At 43.6% G+C, this 22,742-nt stretch overlaps 1 protein-coding gene across 3 annotated transcripts in view; it reads right to left on the bottom strand.

Annotated features, from left to right (window-relative positions):
- MAP3K3 (mitogen-activated protein kinase kinase kinase 3) overlaps window positions 1–22,742 on the bottom strand; it is a 60,725-nt gene that overhangs the window by 8,324 nt on the left and 29,659 nt on the right. For all 3 annotated transcript variants that reach the window (XM_057536207.1, XM_057536205.1, XM_057536206.1), the window contains 4 exons: window positions 20,106–20,219; window positions 13,315–13,435; window positions 3,965–4,098; window positions 311–384 (listed from right to left, as the gene is read on the bottom strand). In XM_057536207.1, coding sequence (XP_057392190.1) covers window positions 311–384; window positions 3,965–4,098; window positions 13,315–13,435; window positions 20,106–20,219 — 443 coding nt within the window. The remainder of the gene's footprint in view (window positions 1–310; window positions 385–3,964; window positions 4,099–13,314; window positions 13,436–20,105; window positions 20,220–22,742) is intronic.

Genomic DNA, 22,742 nt, shown 5'->3' with positions numbered 1-22,742 from the left:
GTGTTATGTGGGAAGTCAAAACATGTAAAGTGCTTGGAACAACAGAGCAAGCATTTAATACATGTGAGCTTCTATTATAACCTATTACATTCATCTAATTATACAAACATAACATTCTCCCTGTTTGGAAAATTGAGAGGGCTAGGAATGCTAGCGAGAGGTTTCTTTCCCAGAAGCGTGACGTTTTAACCATGGGCCTGCAGACCAGTGTGTAGTTCAGGGACACACAAACTAGCTGACTCTATTTCCTCAGCTCATCAGTTCCAAAAGTGCCTATGCACTAACCCCCGAACCAGCCGCAGTCTCATACCTGTCTGCGGACCTGTCCAAGGACTGGCAGCTTCCTGACAAGGAATTTTCAGCACTGCTCAGGGGATCCAGCATCTGCAAGGCAAGTCATACAATAGAACCCCAGCCCCAATCCCTGCCAAGGCCAGCAAATGGTCCTTTTTCTTTTCCAAAATATGAAAGTGCCCTTTCTCCGCCAGGGCAGTTGGAAGAATGGTTAGGAAGGTACCATCCTCCCCCGCAGTCTGAAAGGCAAGTTTCCAGGAGTGAGAAAAATGCCTGGCTGGCATCCCAAGGAGCTCTGCCAGGAGAGCAGAGCAGAGACGCTGCTGCTCTTGTTGGCATTTTCTTGGCTTGTGAGCGCTGGAGCCTGGTGCTGGAGATGCTCCTACCCTGCAGAGGCTTCCATTGCATTTGGGTGGGACCATAATGCTTCTGTTTACACTCCACAATTTATAATTGTATTGCCCTCATTTCACAGACAAGCCACTGCAGGTCTAGAAAGGTTAGGAGAATTGTCTGAAGTCATGAAACTAGTTAGTACACAGCTGACACAGAACAAAAATTTCCCAGTTCCTGGTTCTCATGCAGAGCCAGTAAGTATCTATGTAAGTTAAAATGTTTCTCTGGCCCTTGGTCAAATGCAGTAACAAAAAGCCTTCAGATTAGCTTTTTCTCCAACTAATCTCCCCTTTATTTTGCCTACGGGGGGTATTCACTATCAGAGAATTTATTATCTGAGATCCAAAGTTAAACATTACATAGGGAAGCAAAGGATCAGAACTATGAAAATTCATGAACAACTTTCATAAAATAGGTTATCTCTTCCCATTTAATGCTGGAGTCCATCTCACCTATATTGTCACTCATATATTGTCATATATGATTTTTTTTTAACTGCCAATCAAGGCAAATTAATTGCAAAGTAAAATCCCCAAAATCTTGCTAAGGATATAGAATTTCCCCAAGAGGATAAAACCAACACGGGAAAGAATTGCTCCCAAACCATAAAGTGCATATTTGGCAAAGTTAGATCAGAAAACAGAAGAAGAGAGAATGAGCAAGTATAACAACATGACAGGTGTGATGAAGGAGGAAGAATACCAAAGGTTCAAGAGAGGCCTTTGGAAAATACACTGAACCCCGTGAAGGCTTCTGTAAAAAAAAAAAAAGGAGCCTCTTTAGGACAGTGCTGCCGAAGTCAAAGAGGAAGTGAAGGAAGTTATGTTGTGCTAGTAAAATTTTTGTTAGAAAAATTAAGCCAAAAAAAATTAGCCTGAATCATGCTTTGTTCATTCTAAAAATGAGCAAATAGATGCAACTATTACTCAAATCTGATTAAAGAAAAAACAAAATAAAGTTATCTTAGTTTCATTTTTCAAGAAAGTCCCAGTTGGATATTCTTTCACTATATACTATGCTGTTTTGGTCTCTGTTAAGTGGATTTATCTTGAATGGTCCATTAGCAGCAGCAATTCTCTTCAGCTAAAGAGGCGGGCACTGGGGAAGGACCTATGCATTCTCCTGCTGCCACCTTCCTTGGCCTCTTTCTAAAAGTCTATCCTCACTACAAGTCTAATACTCCCATGCCTTCCAGGGCCAGGCAGGTAAAGAAGTAAAAGGACCAGGATATAGGACCATGGAGAGGGATAGAGAGCAAAGGCAATCAAACTCATTAGCAAAGTCACCCCTAGTACAGCTGATGTCCGGAAGCACTCTGGTTAGAGAAAATGGAAAGGATGGTCAGTAAGACATCCAAGAAGGGACTCTGCAGCTAAAAGCACTCTAGGTCACTGTTATAAACCTAAATTTATCTGGAAGGCAGGACTGTAGAAGAGAGAAGAGGCAGTGTAAAAATGCTTCTCATAGCCTATATAGTTTGAACAATGCTATACAGAGATTAGCTACTGAGGGGAAAGAAAAGTTGTAAGAATCAGTTTTAGGAAAAAGAAGTTATAAGAATCAGGTTTTTTTGGTAAAATCCCCCATGTGATGGTGCTGGCCTTCTACTGGATGCTTTTACCCTTAAGAAATTTCCCCTTTCAAGATCAAATCCCAAAAGTTTGTAAGACAGATCTTTTTCTTGCAATCAAAGCTCACTGAAAAAACTTCAGAATGAAGCCAGAGATCTCATTCTTGCTGAATTCACTAAGCCAAAGTGCCATTTTCATCAAGTGGGCCACAAGTTAAAAAAGCTAGCCATTAAAATGGGTAAGCCATTGTGGTAGACGCACCCTAGGATGTCCCCACTCCACCCCATCCCAGTAAGTCAAAGCCTTGCATAGCCCCCGACCCTTGAGTATAGGTAGAACTTGTAATTTGCTTCTAGTCAATAGACAATGGCAAAGAGGATAGGATATTCATTCCCATAATTGTGTTACATTATATGAGACTTCATCTTTTTTTTTTTTTAATTAATTAATTTATTTTTGGCTGCATTGGATTTTCGTTGCTGCGTGCGGGCTTTCTCTAGTTGCAGTGAGCGGGGGCTACCCTTTTGTTGCAGTGTGTGGGCTTCTCAGTGCGGCTTCTCTTGTTGTGGAGCATGGGCTCTAGGAGTGTGGGCTTCAGTAGTTGTGGCACACGGGCTCAGTAGTTGTGGCTCCCGGGCTTTAGAGTGCAGGCTCAGTAGCTGTGGCTCACGGGCTTAGTTGCTCGGCGGCATGTGGGATCTTCCCGGACCAGGGCTCAAACCCGAGTCCCCTGCATTGGCAGGCGGATTCTTAACCACTGCGCCACCAGGGAAGCCCGAGACTTCATCTTTGCAGACTAGAGCAAGAGATTCTTCTGCTGGCCTTGAAGAAGCTACCATATTTTGAGAGGGCCACATGGCAAGGAACTGCAAGTGGCTTCTAGGAGCTCAGAGTGGCCCCTGGCCGACAGCCAGCAAGAAAACAGGGACCACAGTGCTACAACCACAAGAAACTGAATTCTGCCAACAACCATGTGAACCTGGAAGGGAACCCCAAGCTTCAGAAAGAAATGCAGCCTGGCTGACACTTGAGTGCAGCCTCGTGTGACCCTGAGTGGAGAACCCAGCTAAGTCATGCCTGGATTCTGGACCCAAGGAAACTGTAAAATAATAAATGTCTGCTGTTTTAAGCTGCTAAGTTTGTTGTTGTTTTATTTAGCAATAGATAACTAATACAGCTGTCTACTATCATAAAAGTCCACCCAAAGGAGCCAGTCCTACTTTGGACTGGTATACTCGTTACCTTTCATTAAGAAATATCAAAACTAAAAAAAAAAAAAAAAAGAAATATCAAAACTAAAATCTGGTTGAAATGAAAAACAAAATCTGTCTGTTTAGGACTGGTCACATGTTAAAACTCTGCTGAAATGACAGGTTGTTGTAAGGAAGTATACAAACAGCGGAGTGGTGTTCTGCAGGGAGACCAGTGAGAGGACCACGGAAGAGGAAAAATCTGCCAAATGCACATCCAGCACCAAGGAGGCTAGGTAGCTTAGATTCTGTCTTTGGTAGGAATTGATATTTGGCCCCTAGAAAGGAAAAATTCATATTTGGGCAGGCCTGGTTTACAAAAAAGCTACTGGATAGGACTCAAGTCCCTCACCTCCACACCATGCCCACTGAGAACTCCCCCTGCTAAGCTTGGTCCGACACGTCCCAAGACACACCCCAGCCCCCAAACCCCCATCCCCAGACTATACTCACGCACTGCTCGCTGGTCTCTGGGATGAACTCCCCCTCGCTGTTGATGCTGGTGTAGGACCCCTGTCGGGCAATCCGCTGCTGCCGCTCAGGCACGTAGCCAGGGGGAGGCGAGCTTCGGCCAGGGTTCTGGGAGCCTAGAGCACAGAAACATGACCTTTGACTGCAGAGCCAGGACCTGCAGCCTGAGAGGAGCAGACCTGGGGCCAGCTCAGACCAAGCATCTGCTTGGTGGTGGAGAGCTGGTTTGGCTCTTTGAACATCCTGGAGGAGAGGGAGGGCCTAACAAAGTGCTGAGGTTCAAGGAAATTTCCTGAGCCAGGCAGCTCCCCCCCCTAATCCAAGGACCCCAAGAAGGAAGAAAAATACTTAAGAGAAAAGTTAAAGAATGGTGGGTAGGGTTGCTCTTTGAAAGATAGGCTTTAAGATGTTTTAAACTATTATTTTCAATGTCCTTCAAGAAACTGACTCCTTCATTCTTCTACACGAAGTCCGTCGTTCAGAATACAAGGATCACGCGGTTTGTAGGGATGCTACGTTAATGAATTCACCACCAAGAGCACTTGGTGCTCCAATCTCTTGTTGGAGGCATCAACCCATACTCTCTCCAAGAACCACTGACACGATCTTGGGTGGGAAGGCTAACCTGAGGCTCTTGGTAGTCTGGCTTCCCCACTTGACTCAAGGGCAGAGGCCAGAAACCAAACTGCTCTAAAAACAGGCATAGAATTATGCTGGATTTCCACTTGCAACACCTCACTCACAGGGTAGAGGCTACCAATTCTGAGAATAAGGAGGTACCTGAACCATGCCTTTCAAATGATCTCAAACAGCCCATGGAGGAAAGAGTCTGTTTGTCCACGTTTTCTAAGCCCTGGCAGAAACTGATGCTGCTCAGAGTATAAATTTAGGGATGTTATGCCATGAACTAACAGAGCAATGAAATCAGCCAAGGCAATTTTTCTTTTCTTTCTCCGCCCCCCCCCACAAGCCCCTGGCCACCTGCACAGCATGCGGGGTCTTAGTTCCCCGACCAGGGATCGAACCCTCGCCCATGCAGTGGAAGCACAGTCTTAACCATTAGACCGCCAGGGAAGTCCTTCTTTTCTCTTTTATACTCTGTTACCTTGTCTTTAATTCTCACAACACTCCTACAGCGGAGGTGCATTATCATCATCCACAGTGTGCAGAAGGGGAAGCCAAGGCCCAAAGTCATGTAGTGTCTTAAGGGTGGTGCTGCATCTAGAAAACAGGCCTTGTGACTCCCAGTATATTTCAGCCACGGCAATTTTGAGACCACAGTTTATTTCCAAAAGGGGCAGCCATGCTGCTCATACGTTCCCCATAAGCAATCCAAACGGTGGGGGGGGGGGGTTCCCACCGGGATCCCCCCCCTGGGGAAATGTGACAGCCTTTCTGCAAGGAGCAGGAGGGAGGCAAATATGGGGGTTTCTTGACAGCACAAGGGCAACACAGTGCCATGTCTCATGCAGCTCAAATTCAGAGTTGTTCTGTCAGTGACCACTTGTGAGTTGGATGCAAGATGCCATCTGGCCAACAGAGGGCTCGAAGGCAATGACAAGATGGAGGTAAGGGGAAATCGAACAAGAAAGCTACTCCATTTTTCAGAGGGCCAGATGTCAAAGATCCATGCAGCTGGCCATTTCCCTTGCCACTGTAGCACAAAATGCCAGTGTAACCATGAAAAAAAAGATGGTTTTCTTAAGCCCTAGCATGCCCCAAAGCACAGAGCACTTTTTTAACACATGGCTTACAAACATTAGCCCAGTGCCTACTTCCCACTTCCGGCTTTGGAAAACATTCTAGTAGCCCACAGGTTCTATGGAAATCCAATCCCTATGCTGGCAACATTTGTCAGCAGCAGAAGCGACCTAAAAAGGTGAGCAAGGTATAGTAAGAAAAGCCTAGGCTTGAAAATTAGATAAACAGAGGTTCAAATCAGGCTTTCACTTATTAGCTGAATGATTTAAACTCTCATCTAAATTTCCTCATTTCAAAAATGGGAACAACTATCTACCTCATAACCGTTTTTGGAAATTATAAATGAAATGTGGTAGCACAGGTACACATACACGTGGTAGGAACTCAGTAGAATTCCATTCGTTCCCTTCGCTCTGTGTAGCAGATATAATGGGTTAGATAGACTCAAGAGCCATTCTACCCTTCTAGTGTGCCTTCCAGCACTTCAGAAGTTAATCAGCTAAAAGCTATTCTAAGACCTCCTTTCGGTTCAGCCAGTCAGATACACTTGTGTGAGATCTGGATGGCTTCCTGCTGTTCCTGGGCACAGTCCTGGAAGCCTTGGTTTTTCTGCTGCAGCACTAGCAGAGGCCCCACACCTGATCTCTAGTTTTCCTGATGTCAAGACACAGGTGCAGGTATCCCTGTGTAAGTGGTGTGTGGACAGAGCAGAGGTGCCCTGTGCTTCTGGATCTGGTGCCTTCCTCATTACAGAAGGAAGAGGAGCTCTGCAGTGTGTCTTTAGACTTAGTCTGTTTCTCACTCTTCATGATTTTACAGCCAGAATGTGCACCAAATGCCTCTTCCTGAAACTAGTCCGAGTGGATTCTGTTCTGTGCAACTGAACCCTGACCAGTACATTCTGGAGAGAAAAGGTATTACATATTTGACCTACAACAAACAAAAAATGTCTCTTGTGAGGAACTGATGAGAGAGGAAGAAAAACTCTTACGTATTGATGATATCCGACACACTGGTCCAAACTACCCCCAGGTAGGCTGAACTACCCTCGATCTGTTACACGGAGCATCTAGGGTGAGACTTCCCCGGCATAAAAGATCCCTGGCCCCTCAACACCCATTCTCTCCTTCACCGGCTGCCACTGAACTCTCCCCTGGTTTTGCAGGTGGGATGGGACTAGCTCACATGAGGCCAGCACTACAGACCCAGGAGGGGCTGGGGGAAAACAGCAAAGGTTTTCTGAGCTTTTATTTCCAGCCAGAGACTTTCACTTTTTCCAATACACATTGCTGCCTGCGGAGAGCCAGCCTTGTTATCTGATGGGCAATGGGCCAGGGGCTATTGTGCACAGGCCCACAGCTTGGGGCAGGAAAGGGAAGTCTCCCCAAACCAATGGCTATCAGAGGAAGCGAATGGAAAAACCAGGAGTTGGCAGAACTGCTCCAGAGCATTTTCAGTTTTGTTTTTATCTTCATTTCAGAAATTAGGGGCTAATGAGACACACAACAGCATCTGAGAACGAGCGAGACAGGGACCTGAATAGGACAGGATACTGAACTGTAAGACCACTGATCCTCACATATTTACCAGCAGGGACAACAGTGAGCCAGACGGCACGAACACAGTGCTATGCAAGACACCGCTCATCCTAGGTCTCAGAAGGCAGGCAGCTTCTCTGGGCCACCCTTCCCTGGCATTCCAGCCTGATCTTGCTCTAGTCTCATCAGGCCACTTATACCAAGGGGCCCCCTCTCAGCACCAGCGGAAGTAAAAGAACAGAGTAGTAATCCTGTGCTCAGAAGGCTCTCTTCTGAACAAGGATTTCAGCTGCCAGCTGTCTGCATTCCTCTAGGGCTTGCTGGCTCTCTGCTTGCCTCCTTGATCTGGGGCAGCAAAACCCTTACCCTAGGATACGGTTGATTCTTCTGCTCTGTCTTCTGACTCAAAGCTGAAAGCTAGGTTCTCAGACTCTAGCTCTTCTCATAGGAGACTCCTGTCAGGAAGCTGATGCAGTCGGGAAGTTGCCTCCACAGGGAGCTAGTTCTAGGGCTTTGGGTCAGTGTTAACGTGCAGGTCATTGCAAGTACAAAGAGAGAGCTTTTTTCGGCCATAGACTATTTTCTCTAAACCTTGTTCTCTCTTAGGGAGCTGATGAGGGGAAGAATCAAATCTTTTTTTCTTCTTCAACATCCTCGCACTGGACCAGGTTGTGCAGAACAGAGCTTCTCAATATTTTCATCTCGTAAGACCTTGAGAACATCCTGTGTTTCAACTTTCAAAACTCCCATTTTATTTTGAAGTTGTGACCACCACTGAACAGTTTCTGGTCTCATCTAGTATCACAGAAGAATTTTTAGCAAGAAGGAGAAAAAAACCTGTGCAGTGAAGGAAGCTGACCTTTTTGTTTCCATGTATGTGGTCACTACCTCTGCAGTCCTGGTTTCCACTCTTGCATATCTGTACCAGGACTGGAGGTTTGCACTGTGTATAGCTCTCTAACTTGTTACTGCCTGGGTGTCACTGTAAGTCATCTCATCCTTTCAACATTCCTTTTTTTCCTCTGCCTGAGTTTTTCCTCCTCTGCTCTCAGAGGAAGAGGGCTGCCCTCCTCCTTACCAAGGCACTATAAGCCCTCTGCCTGGACTCCCCACTTCACCCCCAGCAGGAGTCAGCTCCCCTATGGTCCCCTCTTCACCACCTTCAACCTCCTTTTCAGCTGTCTTTGTGCCTCCCTTGATAAACATGCTCAGATCTCTAGCCTAAAAAATATCCTGACCTTATTTCTGCCCACCTCTTTTTTTCTTTTATGGCCAAACCCCTTGAAAGAACTGATTGCCTCTACTCATCAGCTACCCATTCCTTAGTGGGGCAATCTGGCTTGCCCCACTGTGGGACGCAGTGGCAGGACGAGGAGCAAGATGGAATAAGAACCGAGGCGAAGGACTTAAGATACACTAGACCAAATGGGAGTCAGATGTGGCAGGGACAAGTCCTTTAATTGATGGCTTAAGGGCACCACCCACTGCATTATGGAAGAAATAGTGCTTGAGCTCAGCTTCACAGGTGATAGAATTTCTACAGGCAAAGACACAAGGAAGGGTAAATTCGCGTAGGGAAATTCCATTTGCCTTGTCTGGAGATCTTCCTACAGGGGTCTCTCTTTTGGGTTAACACATTCCCTAGTAGGTTTTATTTATTTATTTATTTATTTATTTATATTTTTATTTTATTTTTAGCAGACTAACTGGCTTGAAAAAAAACTGGAATTCAAGGTATGTATATTATGATGGAAAAAACAAAAGGTGAACAGGATAGCTGGTTTCAAATATCTGAAAAACTGTCATATGAAAGATGTTATCTGTGTTGCTCAAGAGAGCAGTACTAGAGTCAATGCGTAAAGTGAGAGAAGGCAGAATTTCAATTCAAAATAAGGATGAACGTCGAATAAAGAGAGCTGTCTAAAATTGGGGTGGGCTTCGTTGCACTTCCTCATTACTGAAAATGTTGCAGTGGGAGCTGAATGACCTGCGTGTTTAGTCTTTCACTCATATGCACTGGGAGCACAGGTACAGTAATGTTGGTGGAGGAGGAGAGCAGAGAGCCCCCTCCTGCTGGTGGGGGGTTGAATCACTAAGGCTTCTCGTTTAACCCCATTTGTAGAGCTAGGACTTCTCCTAGTCCCTCATGCTTAAACCTTGACTTCTCTCTTTCTGTTTCCTTCTATTCCAGAAGGCCTTACCCTGTACCAGCACAGCAAGCACTCAGACATTTGTGGATGAAAATGACAAGTTTGTGTCTCTTACTCTTGGTCTGTCCTTTCCAACCTGGCTGGTACCATGTAACGCCTTCTTCCCACCTTCTCTTACCTTCCCTCCTACTTCTCTGGTCACTCCTTTCCTGCGTCCTTTGCAGGCTCATCCTCCTCTAATTGGCCACTGTCCGGATTTCTAAGGCTCAGTCCCAGGCCCTCTTCTCATCTCACTTTGTAGTCTGTTTAGAAACTCTCATCTGGGCCCATGGCTTCGACTGGACAATTTCCAATTGTTTCTTCTACCTCTGGTTTTCTCCCCTCTGAGCTAGAAATCTGTATAGTTAGCTGCCCATCTGCTATCACCTCTTGGCTGTCTCTTTTTTTTTTTTTTTTAAACACTAATATGTTTATTGGTGAATCGATAATCATACCAAAATATTCATAATTATACCAATTCAACCTGTCTAAAACTTTAGGTCTGCCCTTCTCAGTGCCTGAAACCAGGCTCTCTTCTAGTCTCTGTCTTGGTGGAAGGCACTGCCAATTATCCAAATCCACAAACCAGTAACCTACATCCTGCTGAAAATCCAATCCAATACCACAGTGGTTCGTAAACCTTTTGAACTTAGAACCCTTTTCCACTTCTAAAATTTGTGACACCAAAGAGCTTTTATTTATAGGGGTTATATCAATTGATATTTATTGTATTAGAAATAAGGGTCAAAAAATTTTAAAACACAATAATACACAAGTACACATTCCATTAGCCATAGAGCAATGACATTACCTCAGGCAGGTAACCTCTGGAAAATTCCACTATTTATATGTGAGAGCCAAATCATGTCTTAGTATTATCATGAAAATAGCTTTGACCTTGCAGATCCTAAAAGGATCTCAGGGACCGCCCCCACCCCCGCCATGTCCCCAGACCACGATGCCATGTTCTGTTGGCTTTACCTTCTAAATGCCTCAAATCCACCTGTTCCTTCCTCTCTCCACTACCCTCACTAGCCTAATCCACGCTTCTGTCTTCTTTCATCTGGACCACTGCATTAGCTAATACGGTTCTCCCTTGGATCCATGGTGCCCCACTTTGATCGGCTCTCCACACTGTATGCAGCTGGAGCAATCTTTTCAAAATACAAATCTGAATATGCCACCCATTCCTCTCCACTTAAAAATCCTAAGGTGGATTTTCACTGCTTTCAACGTAAGAATCAAAATCTTCATCACGGTCCCCAAGGCTCGGCCTCCCTCCCCAGCCTCAGCCCATCCTCCTTTCCCTTGTTCTCAGCTCTCCAGCCCTCAGGGCTTCCTTCTGTTTCTCAAACACACCACACTCCCTCTGCCATGAGGCCTCTGCATGCGTAGCTCTCCCGCCTGGAGCTCTCCTCCCTATATCCCCTTTGAGTAACTCCCCTTCATGCTCTGGGTCACAGCCTAAGGCTTCTCTGGCCCCGAAATCAGGTCACATCCTTCTGTTACACGTGCTCACAGCACCACACACCTTCTGGTCGCAGCCTGTAATTATAGATGGGTCACATCATGACACATAAGGTCTGACCTCCTGCAGGTGTGTAAGGGCCATAGGGACAGAACTGTGTGTTTTGCTTCCCATGATTCTGGCACACAGCAGATACTCTGGCAATTATTTCTTGAATGAATAAATGAACAAATGAGTAAAAATGCAGTTTGACAGGGAGAGGGATACAATAACAAGACAATGTGATAAGCATTAGAATAGAGATGGGTACAAGGGGTCACCATTCCCAGTGGCTTCCCACCGCCCACCGAACAAGCCCACGTGCAGTCAAGGGTCCCCAGCCAAGGCAGGCATTCTTTCCCAGCCTTCTCTACTTCTCCAAATATCAATACACGAGCCAGTCTGAAGGATAAGCAGGATCTCCACCAGCAAATCACTGAAATGCCCTCTCTCCTCATCCTTGCTTATGGAAATCCTCCATAATCTCTAAAAATCCCAGAATGCATTTCCCAGGTCATTCCAGTTAGAAATAATCTCTGCCATTTTCCAGCTTTTAGAAAGGCTGGCAGGCTCTGCCCACTTCTCTCATCAAACCCACCATTCCAAACCACCTGGGGTTCTCAGAAGCCACCACCTTCTTCTGTGATCGTGCCTGGCAGATGCCCTTTTCTGTGCCCGGAGTATCTGTCCCTGTGCTCAGTAAATCTTCCTTCGTTTGTCAGCTCTGATGTTCCCTCTCTTTAGTGAAACCTTTCCCCAAAGTCCTGGGCGCCGTTGGTTACTGCCTGCTCTGTGCTCCCGCACCACCCTCAGCCTCCCAGGTGCCTCCACCATGGCACTCATGCCAGCCCAAAGGCTGGTACCTAATGCTTGCTGACTGAGGGAACCCAGGATCTGTGTGTGCTGGGAGGCTGTGTTGCCCATTCTCTAGATAGATAGGAAGTCGTTCATAGAAATCTTACTCCCAGTGAGATTTCAGCCCTCTCAGGCAAGGAAATTCCATATACGGCCCCTACAGTGAGGGCCCAGCATTTAGCCTCCACACACAAGTCACAGGCACTTGCTTAGGAGCCGGAGGCCCAGTCACTGCCCTGTGTCCATCCTCACGGCTTACTCCGCAAAGGAGCAATGCTGCCCTCCTCCAGCCCCTTGCTCTCTACAAGGGCTCTGGAACAGGGGCCAAACTAGCAGAGATTCCCAGGTTCCAGGGCACCTGGATTCTAGGGCCAGAGATACTCTGGATAAGGTTTCCTTGTTGGGGTGCTGGCTCTCTCCTCAACCAGCTTATTGAAAACGCAGCCACCAATTATCCACAATGTTAGGGAAATATGAAACACATATACAGACTTTCAGCTTGGCAACACTTACTACCAGTGCTTGCTAGGGTTCCAGAAATTACTCAGTGAGGCAAAGTCAGTGCCTCAGCAACACATTCTTCCGGCTGCCCCCTGAGGAGGCTTATCACTCCCAGACAAGCTCAGTGACAGGACTGATGCTCAGACCTCCCCAAGCTCAGCTCAAGATCTCCAGAGAGCAGCTCAGTTTGATGCAATTCTACCTGTATGGACAGACCCTGTATGGACAGACCCTGTATGGACAGCACCTGTATGGACAGCACCTGTATGGACAGCACCTGTATGGACAGCAGCAGGGGTCTCAGCAACGTTAGGGCAGCAACCTCAACACAACTATTGTTAAGGCCAGACTTCCCTCTTGAAACAAACTGCACAATTCAAGAAATGAGCTTTCTCCTCAGACTGTGGGAAATGGGATCCAGAGCAAAACTGGATCGCCTGGTATAATGCACAGACCTGATTTAGATTCCTTTCCTAGGGAGGCCTGGCAGCAGCTACATTGCTTTCTTCCTAATGAGCCAACTGTATTTACTACGTCAACAGTCTCCTGTCCTTCCCAGACAACTTAGTTTGACTCTCCAGGAGTTTCGTTGGAGAAACTTCTTTCCACCTTCCTTGAAGCATTAGGACTCCTCAGGAATCACAAGCAAGAGGTTTGATGTCAAAACTCAATCTTGGACCTGATTCGTAACTTCATAAGTCCCCAGTCCTTTGGGGAAAGAATGGTCAAAAATGAGGGCATAGTGCTGCTGGAGGTCTTCACGCAGATGTTTGAGGAGGTCGCTTTTTCAGGGCTGTTGAAAAGGAATCTGATTCCGCCACCACGTCATGAGAGTGTGAGCTCCCGGAGGGTCAGGACTCCATCCCAGTCACTTGTCTATTTCTTCTCCCCAAAGAAAAGCATGGAAGACTATTCCGAACAGCATAGCAGTCAATAACGTTTGATGACTGTTTCATAATAATTAATTTTTTAAAAGAATATTAAAAAAAAAAACATGGGCAGATAAATTAGATGAGAGGAAAAAAGGGGTGAGATACTCACTGACAGAGAGGTGCCTGCTCCTGGGCTCAGGGGGCTGGTAGATGGTATTTATGTCTCCCGCAGACTGGGAAGCTTTGATCCGCACCTGCCTGGACACCCCGGAGTGGGGAGGGGAACTGGTCTGCAAGATAAGAGGAAAAAGGCTGAGCTCGCTAAGTAGGCAGGCTTAGAAAGGCCCCCCGCCCCTCCCTCGGACTCCCCATGCTCTCAGCCGCCATCACGCTTTCAATACATGAGCTACCCAGCTTTCCCTCAAATCTCACTCCTCAATTCATCTTGGCAAATCACCATTTACTCAATGTAGTTATCCAGCTTCACTGATATAGAGCACTGAGACTCGGTGCTCCAATTTATTAGGTGATGACCCAGACACAGAAGAATAACAGGCATTCCTGTAATAATGTGCCAAACAGAAAAGCGTTGTAAATACCCTCTCATAAAACTCTCCAGAGAGCTTGGGAAGAATAGCAGGAAAAGCAGGAAATTATTTCAGTGGCAAGATCACCTGCCACGTGGGGGGTCAGAATGGAGAACGGTGGCAACTTCTGCACCAAAAATTCTGGTTGATAAACTTTTAAAAAATAGCTTGATATGCTGCTTCTTCCCCAACCATAATCACTTCTGGAAAATTAAGGTAAGAAGATCTCAGCTGCTTCATATTACTGGGGTTTACATGTGAACCATCTCAGGATTGCGTTCATCTCAGAAAGGCTATCAAGGTACCATTCTGCCAGAGGTCAAGGACTTCAGAACAGGGTCAGCAGCCTTGCCACATCTACCCCACTTTGCACTGACCCAGTTGGGCCTCAAGGTGAGCCCTTGAGAGAAAACAAAGCAACAGAAAGGGGCCCTTGCACTGAGAAAGCTTAAAACTGAAGCTTGGAGGTGAGCAAGTGATGTCAGGATGTGCTCATAAATAAGCAGAGCACTATGGAGAGTGGGAGCTCAGAATTTATAAATAATTTGGGTCAAAGTTTCTACTTGTTTCTCTCTCTCTCTTACCTCCTGTAAGAAAAAAAAAAGGTCCAACCTAAACAAACTATATCCTGTCCTCCAGGAAAAAGGCTTCCCGCTCTCAGGGCTAAGTTCAGCTGCCAAGCAGCCTCCTCTAGTCCCCCCACGCCAGACTTTATCACATGCAGGGCTGTCTTGACAAACTGTCTTGCTCTAACGGGAAGTCAGACCAAGGGGAAGTGAATGTTCTTGCTAAAGCCTCCAATGTGCAATAGCTCTCTGCCGAGGGTCAGAAAGGAAAAAACAATCAAAGCCACACGCTGGGGAAGCAGGCTAGTGAAGGGCAAGGAAAAGGCCACAGCCTTAGAGTCAGAGAGAGAAGAGCTGCACACTGAGCACCCCAAGGACACCTGCTTAGACACGGGGCCTTACAGAAGGTGGGAATTCAATACATCTTGGCAACACGAATCTGAAACGTACCAAAGAACATACATTCTAAACTCTCAATTTTAAATCTAAAAGCTGAGCCAGGAGGTTCAACAGCCAGCATGAGCATAGGTTTCTAAAAGGAAAGGCTGACTGTGGCAACAGTTGGAAAACAGATGAAGGGAATCAGGGAAGGTTTCAAAGCAGGACTTCCCACATTTTCGTGTGCACACAAATCACCTGGGACCTTGATGAAGTGCAGATTCTGATTCAGTAGGTCTGGGCTGGGGCTGAGAATCTGCATTTCTAACAAGCTTCCAGGTGACGCTGACGCTGCTGGTACACGGACCACACTTAGGGCGGCAAGGTCTTAGGAGGTGAGTCACACTTGGGTTTAAGGCGATGGTTCAGCCCGAGCCGCCCAGCACAACTGCCTGTGGGGTTTTTAACACCTCAGGCCAACTACAACAGAATCTCTGGGGGTAAGGCCGAAGGATTGGTGTTTTTTAAATCTCCCCCAAGTGTTTGTAATAGTCAGTCAAGTTCAGAAAACCCTGACTTAAGGAGATAAAAAGAATGGCATGGTAAACAAAAATGAGGTTGATGCAAGGATTCAGTGAACCTTGAACAAGACCTAGAAGTGGGAAAGAGAGGAAGGAGGAAGGTGGGACTAGGAAAAATAAAAGGGACCTGTAAGAGAGTGAAAGGAGAGCTAACAGGTATAAAGTGTGTAGCTGGCAGAACATTCTAAAGACAGCAAATAGAATGGTCATTTCATTTGACCATTCAATGAAAACCTCACTGAAAGGCTCTGGGGGCAGCAGTGTGCTGGGGCCGACACAAACAACATGAAAATTACCAGGGAACCACATGCACGAAGACTGCAGTCCCTGGAAGCTAGGAGATGAGCAGAAAAAGAGATTATAAAAGTTGACCCACAAATCATCTCAATAAAAGATTTGGTGGTATCAGACAAAGGGAACAGGTGGATTCAACGATGCAGGGGGAAAAGAAGAGGTGTGTGTGTGTTTGCTTTAGTTTGGTTCACGGACACATGAGCTGAGAAATGGCACCTTGGATGTCACTAGTCCTCTGCTTCAATGGTGGCAACAAGAGACATTTGCATGGAAGACCATGACAGTTATGATAGCTGTGGAAGAATCCAGGTTATTTAATAGATTTACAGCTTTAACATCCATGAATTTATTAAAAGCCTTAAAAAAATCTGCTTTGAAGCTATACAACTTGAATAAAGGATGCCATGTTTATACCCCTTATACAAATTCTTATTTCCGTTTTGTTCTATGATAATCCTCAATATTCAAGGGGTTCATTCAAATTGAGATTAGGTGAATAAATCTGTGTTTTTATTATCTCTACTCTTCAATGCATCACAGACTTTGTTTATACATATGTATGCTTCGGCTTCCTTTCCCGACTAAAGAGTTCCAGGCTTTTTAGGCCATACGCATATAAAACTGACCCCAACCCCTTATAAAGTTTGTCTTCCCTTGGACCTTTCCTAGCTCAGTTAACCTTCTGAGCTGTGGGGAAGAGAATGACACATCTCACAAGTTTTCCTCACGGGCAACATTATACTTTCTGTTCTGTTTCTAATGAACTGTGAAAGAACCTGGGTGAGGTTTTCCAAGGACTACAATAATTCTAAGATCCCTTTCCTGGATGGTATCTAATACATACTGGACTACAGTCTGAACATCTGGATTCAAGACCAGCTCTGTCACTATTTACTGTTTCACCTAGGGCAAATCACTCTAAGCCTCAGTTTCCCCAGGGGTAGACTGGCGATAACAGATGCCTAACCGACCGCTCAAAGTTGCAAAAACCGAATGAGAGATGAAAGTACCTTATACATGTAAAGTGTAATGATTTTTAAACAGGGGCCAGACTGAAGCTATTCTGCCCAACAAGTTTCATTTTAACTTCCTGCACTTGCCCCATTAGTTTCTTGGAAAACTGAAAATAATTACCATTTAGATTATCCTTGATATTTTGAACTTAAATAGTGTCAAATTCATTGATGGGAAATTTGGGAAGTGGGCAACATTTAGATGAGAAGATTGTAAGTTTACTTTTGTCAGAGAGAATCTGAGGTAACAAAACAAAATGCCATTCACAGTTTAAGGTGGTTGGGTATTTAGTTTTCATCATATGCAGATACAAGTGACAACAGAATGTTAAGCTTGAGATTATGTTATGACAGTGGAAAGGTCGAGAAAGTTATAAGAAAGTCAAGAGCAGAAAGATAAATTAAGGGTTAGATGCACACATGTTTAGAAAAGAAGTCTGTAATAGGAAAATAGCTAAGAGTTGATGGCCCAAGGCAGAGGGCTAGGGCAGCAAGAACTACTGAAGGAGACGGTGAAGTATCTTAAAATGGCAGTAAAACCAAGGCTAGAGAAAGACTCTTCAGACTAAGAGGAGGTTCTGTGATTGCCCAAATCCAGGAGTTCTCAGGTAAAAACAATATTGAAGCCTAAGGCCCAGCCTTGGCCAGGTGAGATGGGAGGAGTATGACTTTCCACCTTGGTGAGGGATGAAGACAGAGGGAAGATCAGAAGCTGTCATAGAAAGATCAATATAAAAGGAATCCTGAGAGTAGAAAGAGATAGTACATTTAAAAACAGGACTAAGAAGGGAAGTAAAGGTATAGGTGGTAACAAAAGGTGGATGAGTTGACAGATTGCTAAAAATGGAGGAAACTAAGTAGAGAACAAAGTGGCTGACAGTTACCATCAAGAGGAGATGAAGACCAGGTGGATATGGTATCCTGGAGAAGTGTATGTAAAGTGTGATCTGTGGGCTGGTGCCAGGGTACAACCTGTGGTGTATACCAGTCCTCAACAAGGTAAATACCAAAATGGAAGAGCAACTCTTTAAGCACTTTTACAACAATTTGGCAGTGACTCATGTCTATTGAACTTAACAATAAAAGTTGTGGGCTTGTATTTTATACGTCTCTAGTTAATTTTTCCATTTCACCTTTCACGTTTTTAAAAAAGAATTGGTCCATAACAGATTAGAAACTAGAAGAATAAAACTGATATTTCATCACAAACAGAGAAGCACTTCTAGAAGTAGGACTCCTAAGCACATAGCAATTTTGGATCATGATACCTCTGTTTATTGAGAAGCCTGAGGTCTAGCTGAGGAAGTCCCCAAGAAAAGATTTCATCACCACCAATGCCACTATTAGTCTTAAATGTAAATCTTTATAAATGCAAAAAATAGGAGTAGCTTAAGTGTTCCAACAGTAGCAAAAATGGTTATTTAATTAAATTATGGTATATCCACTCAATGGACTTATGCATCCTTATAAATTATAATCATGAAGACTGTATATTAACAGAAAAATGTACATGACAATGTTAAGTGAAAAATTAAAGTAGAAAATTGTATAAATACCATGACAACACTTACAGTGTGTATACATATGGCCAAAGAGGGGGCGTATGCAAAAATCAATCAATTGTGTTACGGTGCTAGGATTATGTAAGACGGTCCTCTTTTTTTTTTTTTTTTAAGTTTACAATAAGTTATACTGATTTATAATAATTTTAAAAAATAAACATCCTTAGAAAGAGAGGCATCAATGTGGCACTTATTTTATGCGATATCTAATGCCACGCCATGAGTGTCAGAGCTCAGGTGGTCATCTTTCAAACAGCTCTGGTGTTGCAGCAGTATCTGCAGCTGAGTGCACCCCTTAATGGATGGGAAAGAGAATGCAAAGAACCAGTTGTCTACAGCTTCTCATCAGGGGAGTGGAGGGATCACCATCAGGGGTGCTAGTTCCCAGTTAAACAATCACATCATTAAACTAAACCCCAATTCCAGCTTCTTCTGTAAAGAAGGGGTTTGCAGAATATGATTTCTGCTTGACTCCTGCTAACAATTCAAGAAGTATTCACTGTGTTCTCTTAAGCGGATAGGTTCCAAAACAAGACACAGCTCCTGTTCTCAAGGAGCTTATAATCTTTTGGGGTAGAACTTACAAATATGCAACAACTAGAGGGCAATTACTCAGGAACCTATAAACTAGTGTGCAAATTATATCCAATGACTAAAGGAACAGGGAATAATGAAAATGGTCTCAGTCAAAAATACTGACCAAACTGCAGCAGGTAAATCAAGCTAGAGCCTTAAAAAAGGTTGACAACCATGGTCTGGCAAAGAGGAAGAAGGAAGAACTGCAGAATAGTGGAAGCATGCTGAAGAACTTGGAAAGATGAGACTGGGGAGTTGAAAGGAAGGGTAGTTAGTGATAAACCTTGGGTGCTAGGCTACACTGAGATCTTACATGACAGGCCATGAGGAAGGACTACAAGGAGCAGGTGAGTAACTTGAACAGAGAAATGAAATAATAAAGTACATATTTTACTTCAGAATACTTCCCAAAACACATCCAGAAACAAAGACATTGTGAGAGAGAAGACCAGTCCTCATGCTCAAGGACACTTCGATAATATTGGAGAATGTCTTCTTTATTCTAAGCCTTCCTAACCGCATTCTCCTGTGTCTTTCGCTAATCAATAGACAGTCCAAGGTCTCTTTAAAAATAAATGGTCAGCATAAAGCACCATTCCATCTAAACTCTGTCCTGGTATGGGGTGTCCATAGTTCTCAGGCAGTAATGTCAGCTGTCCACAGTTGGCTGTCTTCAAGCATAAGGAAAGGAAAGAGTGCCAAGAAACCTGCAGGAACATGCATCTGAAGAAAACTGGTAGAGCCATCAGTGATTAGAAGACAGACCCAGATTACAAGCATTCTTGTGAAATGTAGGCCCCCAGGGACCCTTTAGGAGAGGAAACTACATAAGGGATGATCCCTCGCTTCTGAAGGCCCCCATAGATTGCTGCCATTTGGTAAGGTAGCAGCTGATAAATTACAAGAGGCCCTTTAGCCCATGGCCTTTTTTCCACTGAACAGAAGGGAAAGCTTGTTCCCTACATGTGTCCCAAGGGAAAGTCACAGTTGCCGAGGAGTTGCGGGAGTTGGGTTTACAAAGCATGATAGTCTCAAATCCTTGACAGCCTCTGCTAATTAGCTCCCCCACGCTGAGCAAATCTCTCTTGCTGGGGTCCAAATCTAGTCGAAAGAACATAAATACAGAGAAAAAGAATTTCCTCCTTTATCATAAAATGTTTCCCTTCCTCCCACACCATAAGCCAAGTCACCTTCAGTTGCCATTTTAACACCAATGATCTGGCTTCGCAGTAAGATCAAAGGCAGAAGGTTAAATGGCTACTGCCCCGGTGGGCTGGGCCACACCTACGTTCTCGCTTTAGCAGTGACTAAGGAACACAAAATTCTGTCAAGGAAGCAAGGTGGACTCCTGAAGGACAGCAAGCTTTGTCTTCAGCTGTCAGGCCATGACAGGGGCTACTTACATGGTTTCTGTCGTGGGACAGCAGCAATATCCTAAGGCTTTTCATGCTTGAGCTTCTATCCAAAATATCAATTGCTTTATCAAGATCATCTTGGTTCTTCAGCAGGATGGAGAGCTGTGACACAGGACACAGAAAAAGGAAATCACATAAAACATAAGTCTTTAGTTTGCAAAAATAAGCAAAAAAAACAACAAAAAAATAAATTTGGAGGAAAACAATCTCAGTGGATACTATGGGGTCTTAAAAGATCTAATTGAAACCATAGAGATATTTTCTTTTCCTTCTTGTTAAGTTTACAATTCAATAATTTTTGGTAAATTTACAGAGTTGTGCAACCATCACCACAATTCAATTTCAAAACATTTCCATTGCTCCAAAAAGATCTCCTGTGCCCATTCATAGTCACTCCCCTTTTCTACCTCTTACCCCAGGCCACCACTAATCTACTTTCTGTCTCTAGAGATTTGCATTTTCTGGACATTTCATATAAATGAAATCACACAATTCATATTCAATTCAATTCAATTCAATTCAATTCAATTCATAGTCTTTTGCATCTAGCTTCCTTCACTTTGCTTAACGTTTTTGAGTTCATCCATGCTGTAGCACATATCAGTACTTTATTTCAAGGTATTTTTTTTTTTGATGGTATAAAAATACTTTAAAAAAATTTTTCATTTTTTAAAAAAAATTTTTATTGGAGTATAGTTGCTTTACAATATTGTGTTAGTTTCTACTGTACCGCAAAGTAAAACAGCTATACGTATACATATATCCCCTCTTTTTTGGATTTCCTTCCCATTTAGGTCACCACAGAGAGTTCCCTGAGCTATACAGTAGGTTCTCATTAGTTATCTATTTTATACATAGTATCAATAGTGTATATATGTCAATCCCAATCTCCCAATTCATCCCACCCCCCCCCAAGATATTTTCTAAGAGAAGCTTCATCTCTAAAAATAATACCCTTTACTCCAAAGCATCAAATCCGAAACGGTTATAGGCCCCATATTTCTTCCCAAATTAAGCAGTAGAATCATGTCCCATTCTACCCTGTGCTGACATTAACAGAATAAGCAGAAAAGGCACAGGAGGAGGAGGGGGCAGGCAGAGGATGAAAACGTTACTCAAATAAGAAGACAAACTTAGACTGCATAGAAGGGTTTAGTATCTTAATGTATAAAGGTTAAAAAAAATCAGTGACTAGAACCAAAAACTACTTCCTCTGTTTTCATTCCACTGAAGTATTAAAAGAGATGGTTCTTGAGGGTACAGATAAGCCTGACTCACTGTTAAAAGCAGAAGATATTATGAGTACTTAGTATTAAAACATGCAAAAGTATGCTTTGCCTGAGACGTAAAAAATGTCAGATCTTATGTATTTGTGGCAAACATAAAGCAAAAATCCAATTAATTTCTTCAGTTCCCGATTCAGAATACAAGGAAATGAGAACTCTAAACCCCAGGCCAGGAAAAAACAAACAGTAAAATCAGTATTTAAAATAAAACCTCAAGACAACCCATGGAATGGGAGAAAATTTTATAAATCATATCATATTGTAAAAGAATTCCTTCCTGGGTAACATTCAAAGTAGGGATAAATAAGGACTGGTGTTGGGGGAGGTGGGGAAGGGGCAGGTGGAGATAGGGGAAGATAAAGAAATTACTGGAGTAGGTTTTAACTTAAAAAAAAAAAAACTACAATTTTGCAAATGTATGATAAGGGTCTAGTATCCAGAATATATAAAGAACTCTTACAATTCAACAATAAAAGGACAAACAATCCAATTTTTTAAAAGGGCAAAGGATTTGAATAGATATTTGTCCAAAGAAAATAAACAAATGGCTAATAAGCACATGAAAAGATACTCAACATCATTAGTCATTAAGGAAATGAAAATTAAAAACCACAATGAGATACCACTTCACGCCTACTAGGATGGCTATAATTTTTTTAAAAAAGAAAAAAAAAAAAGAGAGAATCACAAGTATTGGTGAGGATGTAGAGAAATTGCAACCCTCGTACATTGCTGGTAGGAATGTAAAGTGGTACCAGTTGATATGCGAAAGTTGGGCAGTTCCTCCAAAAGTTAAATACAGAGTTTCTACAAGAACCACCATTCCACTCTTAGGTATATTTTAGAGAATTGAAAACATTTGTACATATAAAAATTTGTACACAAATGTTCATAGCAGCATTATTTATAATAGCCAAAAGTGAAAACAACTCAAGTGTCCATCAACAGATGAATGGATACACAAAATGTGGTATATCCATATAATGGAATATTATTCAGCCATAAAAAGGAATGAAGTATGAGACATGCTACAACATAGATGAGCCTTGAAAACATGCTTAGTGAAAGAAGCCAAACACAAAAGGCCACATATTGTGTGATTCCATATATATGAAATGTTCATAACAGGCAAATCCAGAGAGACAGAAAGTAAATAAGTGGTTGCCAGGGACTGGGGAGTGGGGAGAATGGGAAGTGACTCCTAAGAAGTAAAGGATTTCTCTTTGGGGTGATGAAAAAGTTCTGGAATCAGGTAGTGATGTTAGTTACACAACTCTGTGAATACACTAAAACCACTGAATTATACAGTTTAAAATGTAAATTTAAAAATAAAAGGGTA

This window comes from Balaenoptera acutorostrata, chromosome 20 (genome assembly GCF_949987535.1).
Source record: "Balaenoptera acutorostrata chromosome 20, mBalAcu1.1, whole genome shotgun sequence".
NCBI lineage: Eukaryota > Metazoa > Chordata > Mammalia > Artiodactyla > Balaenopteridae > Balaenoptera > Balaenoptera acutorostrata.
The sequence above is the reverse complement of the archived record's forward strand: the minus strand, read 5'-3'. Positions and strand labels throughout refer to the sequence as shown.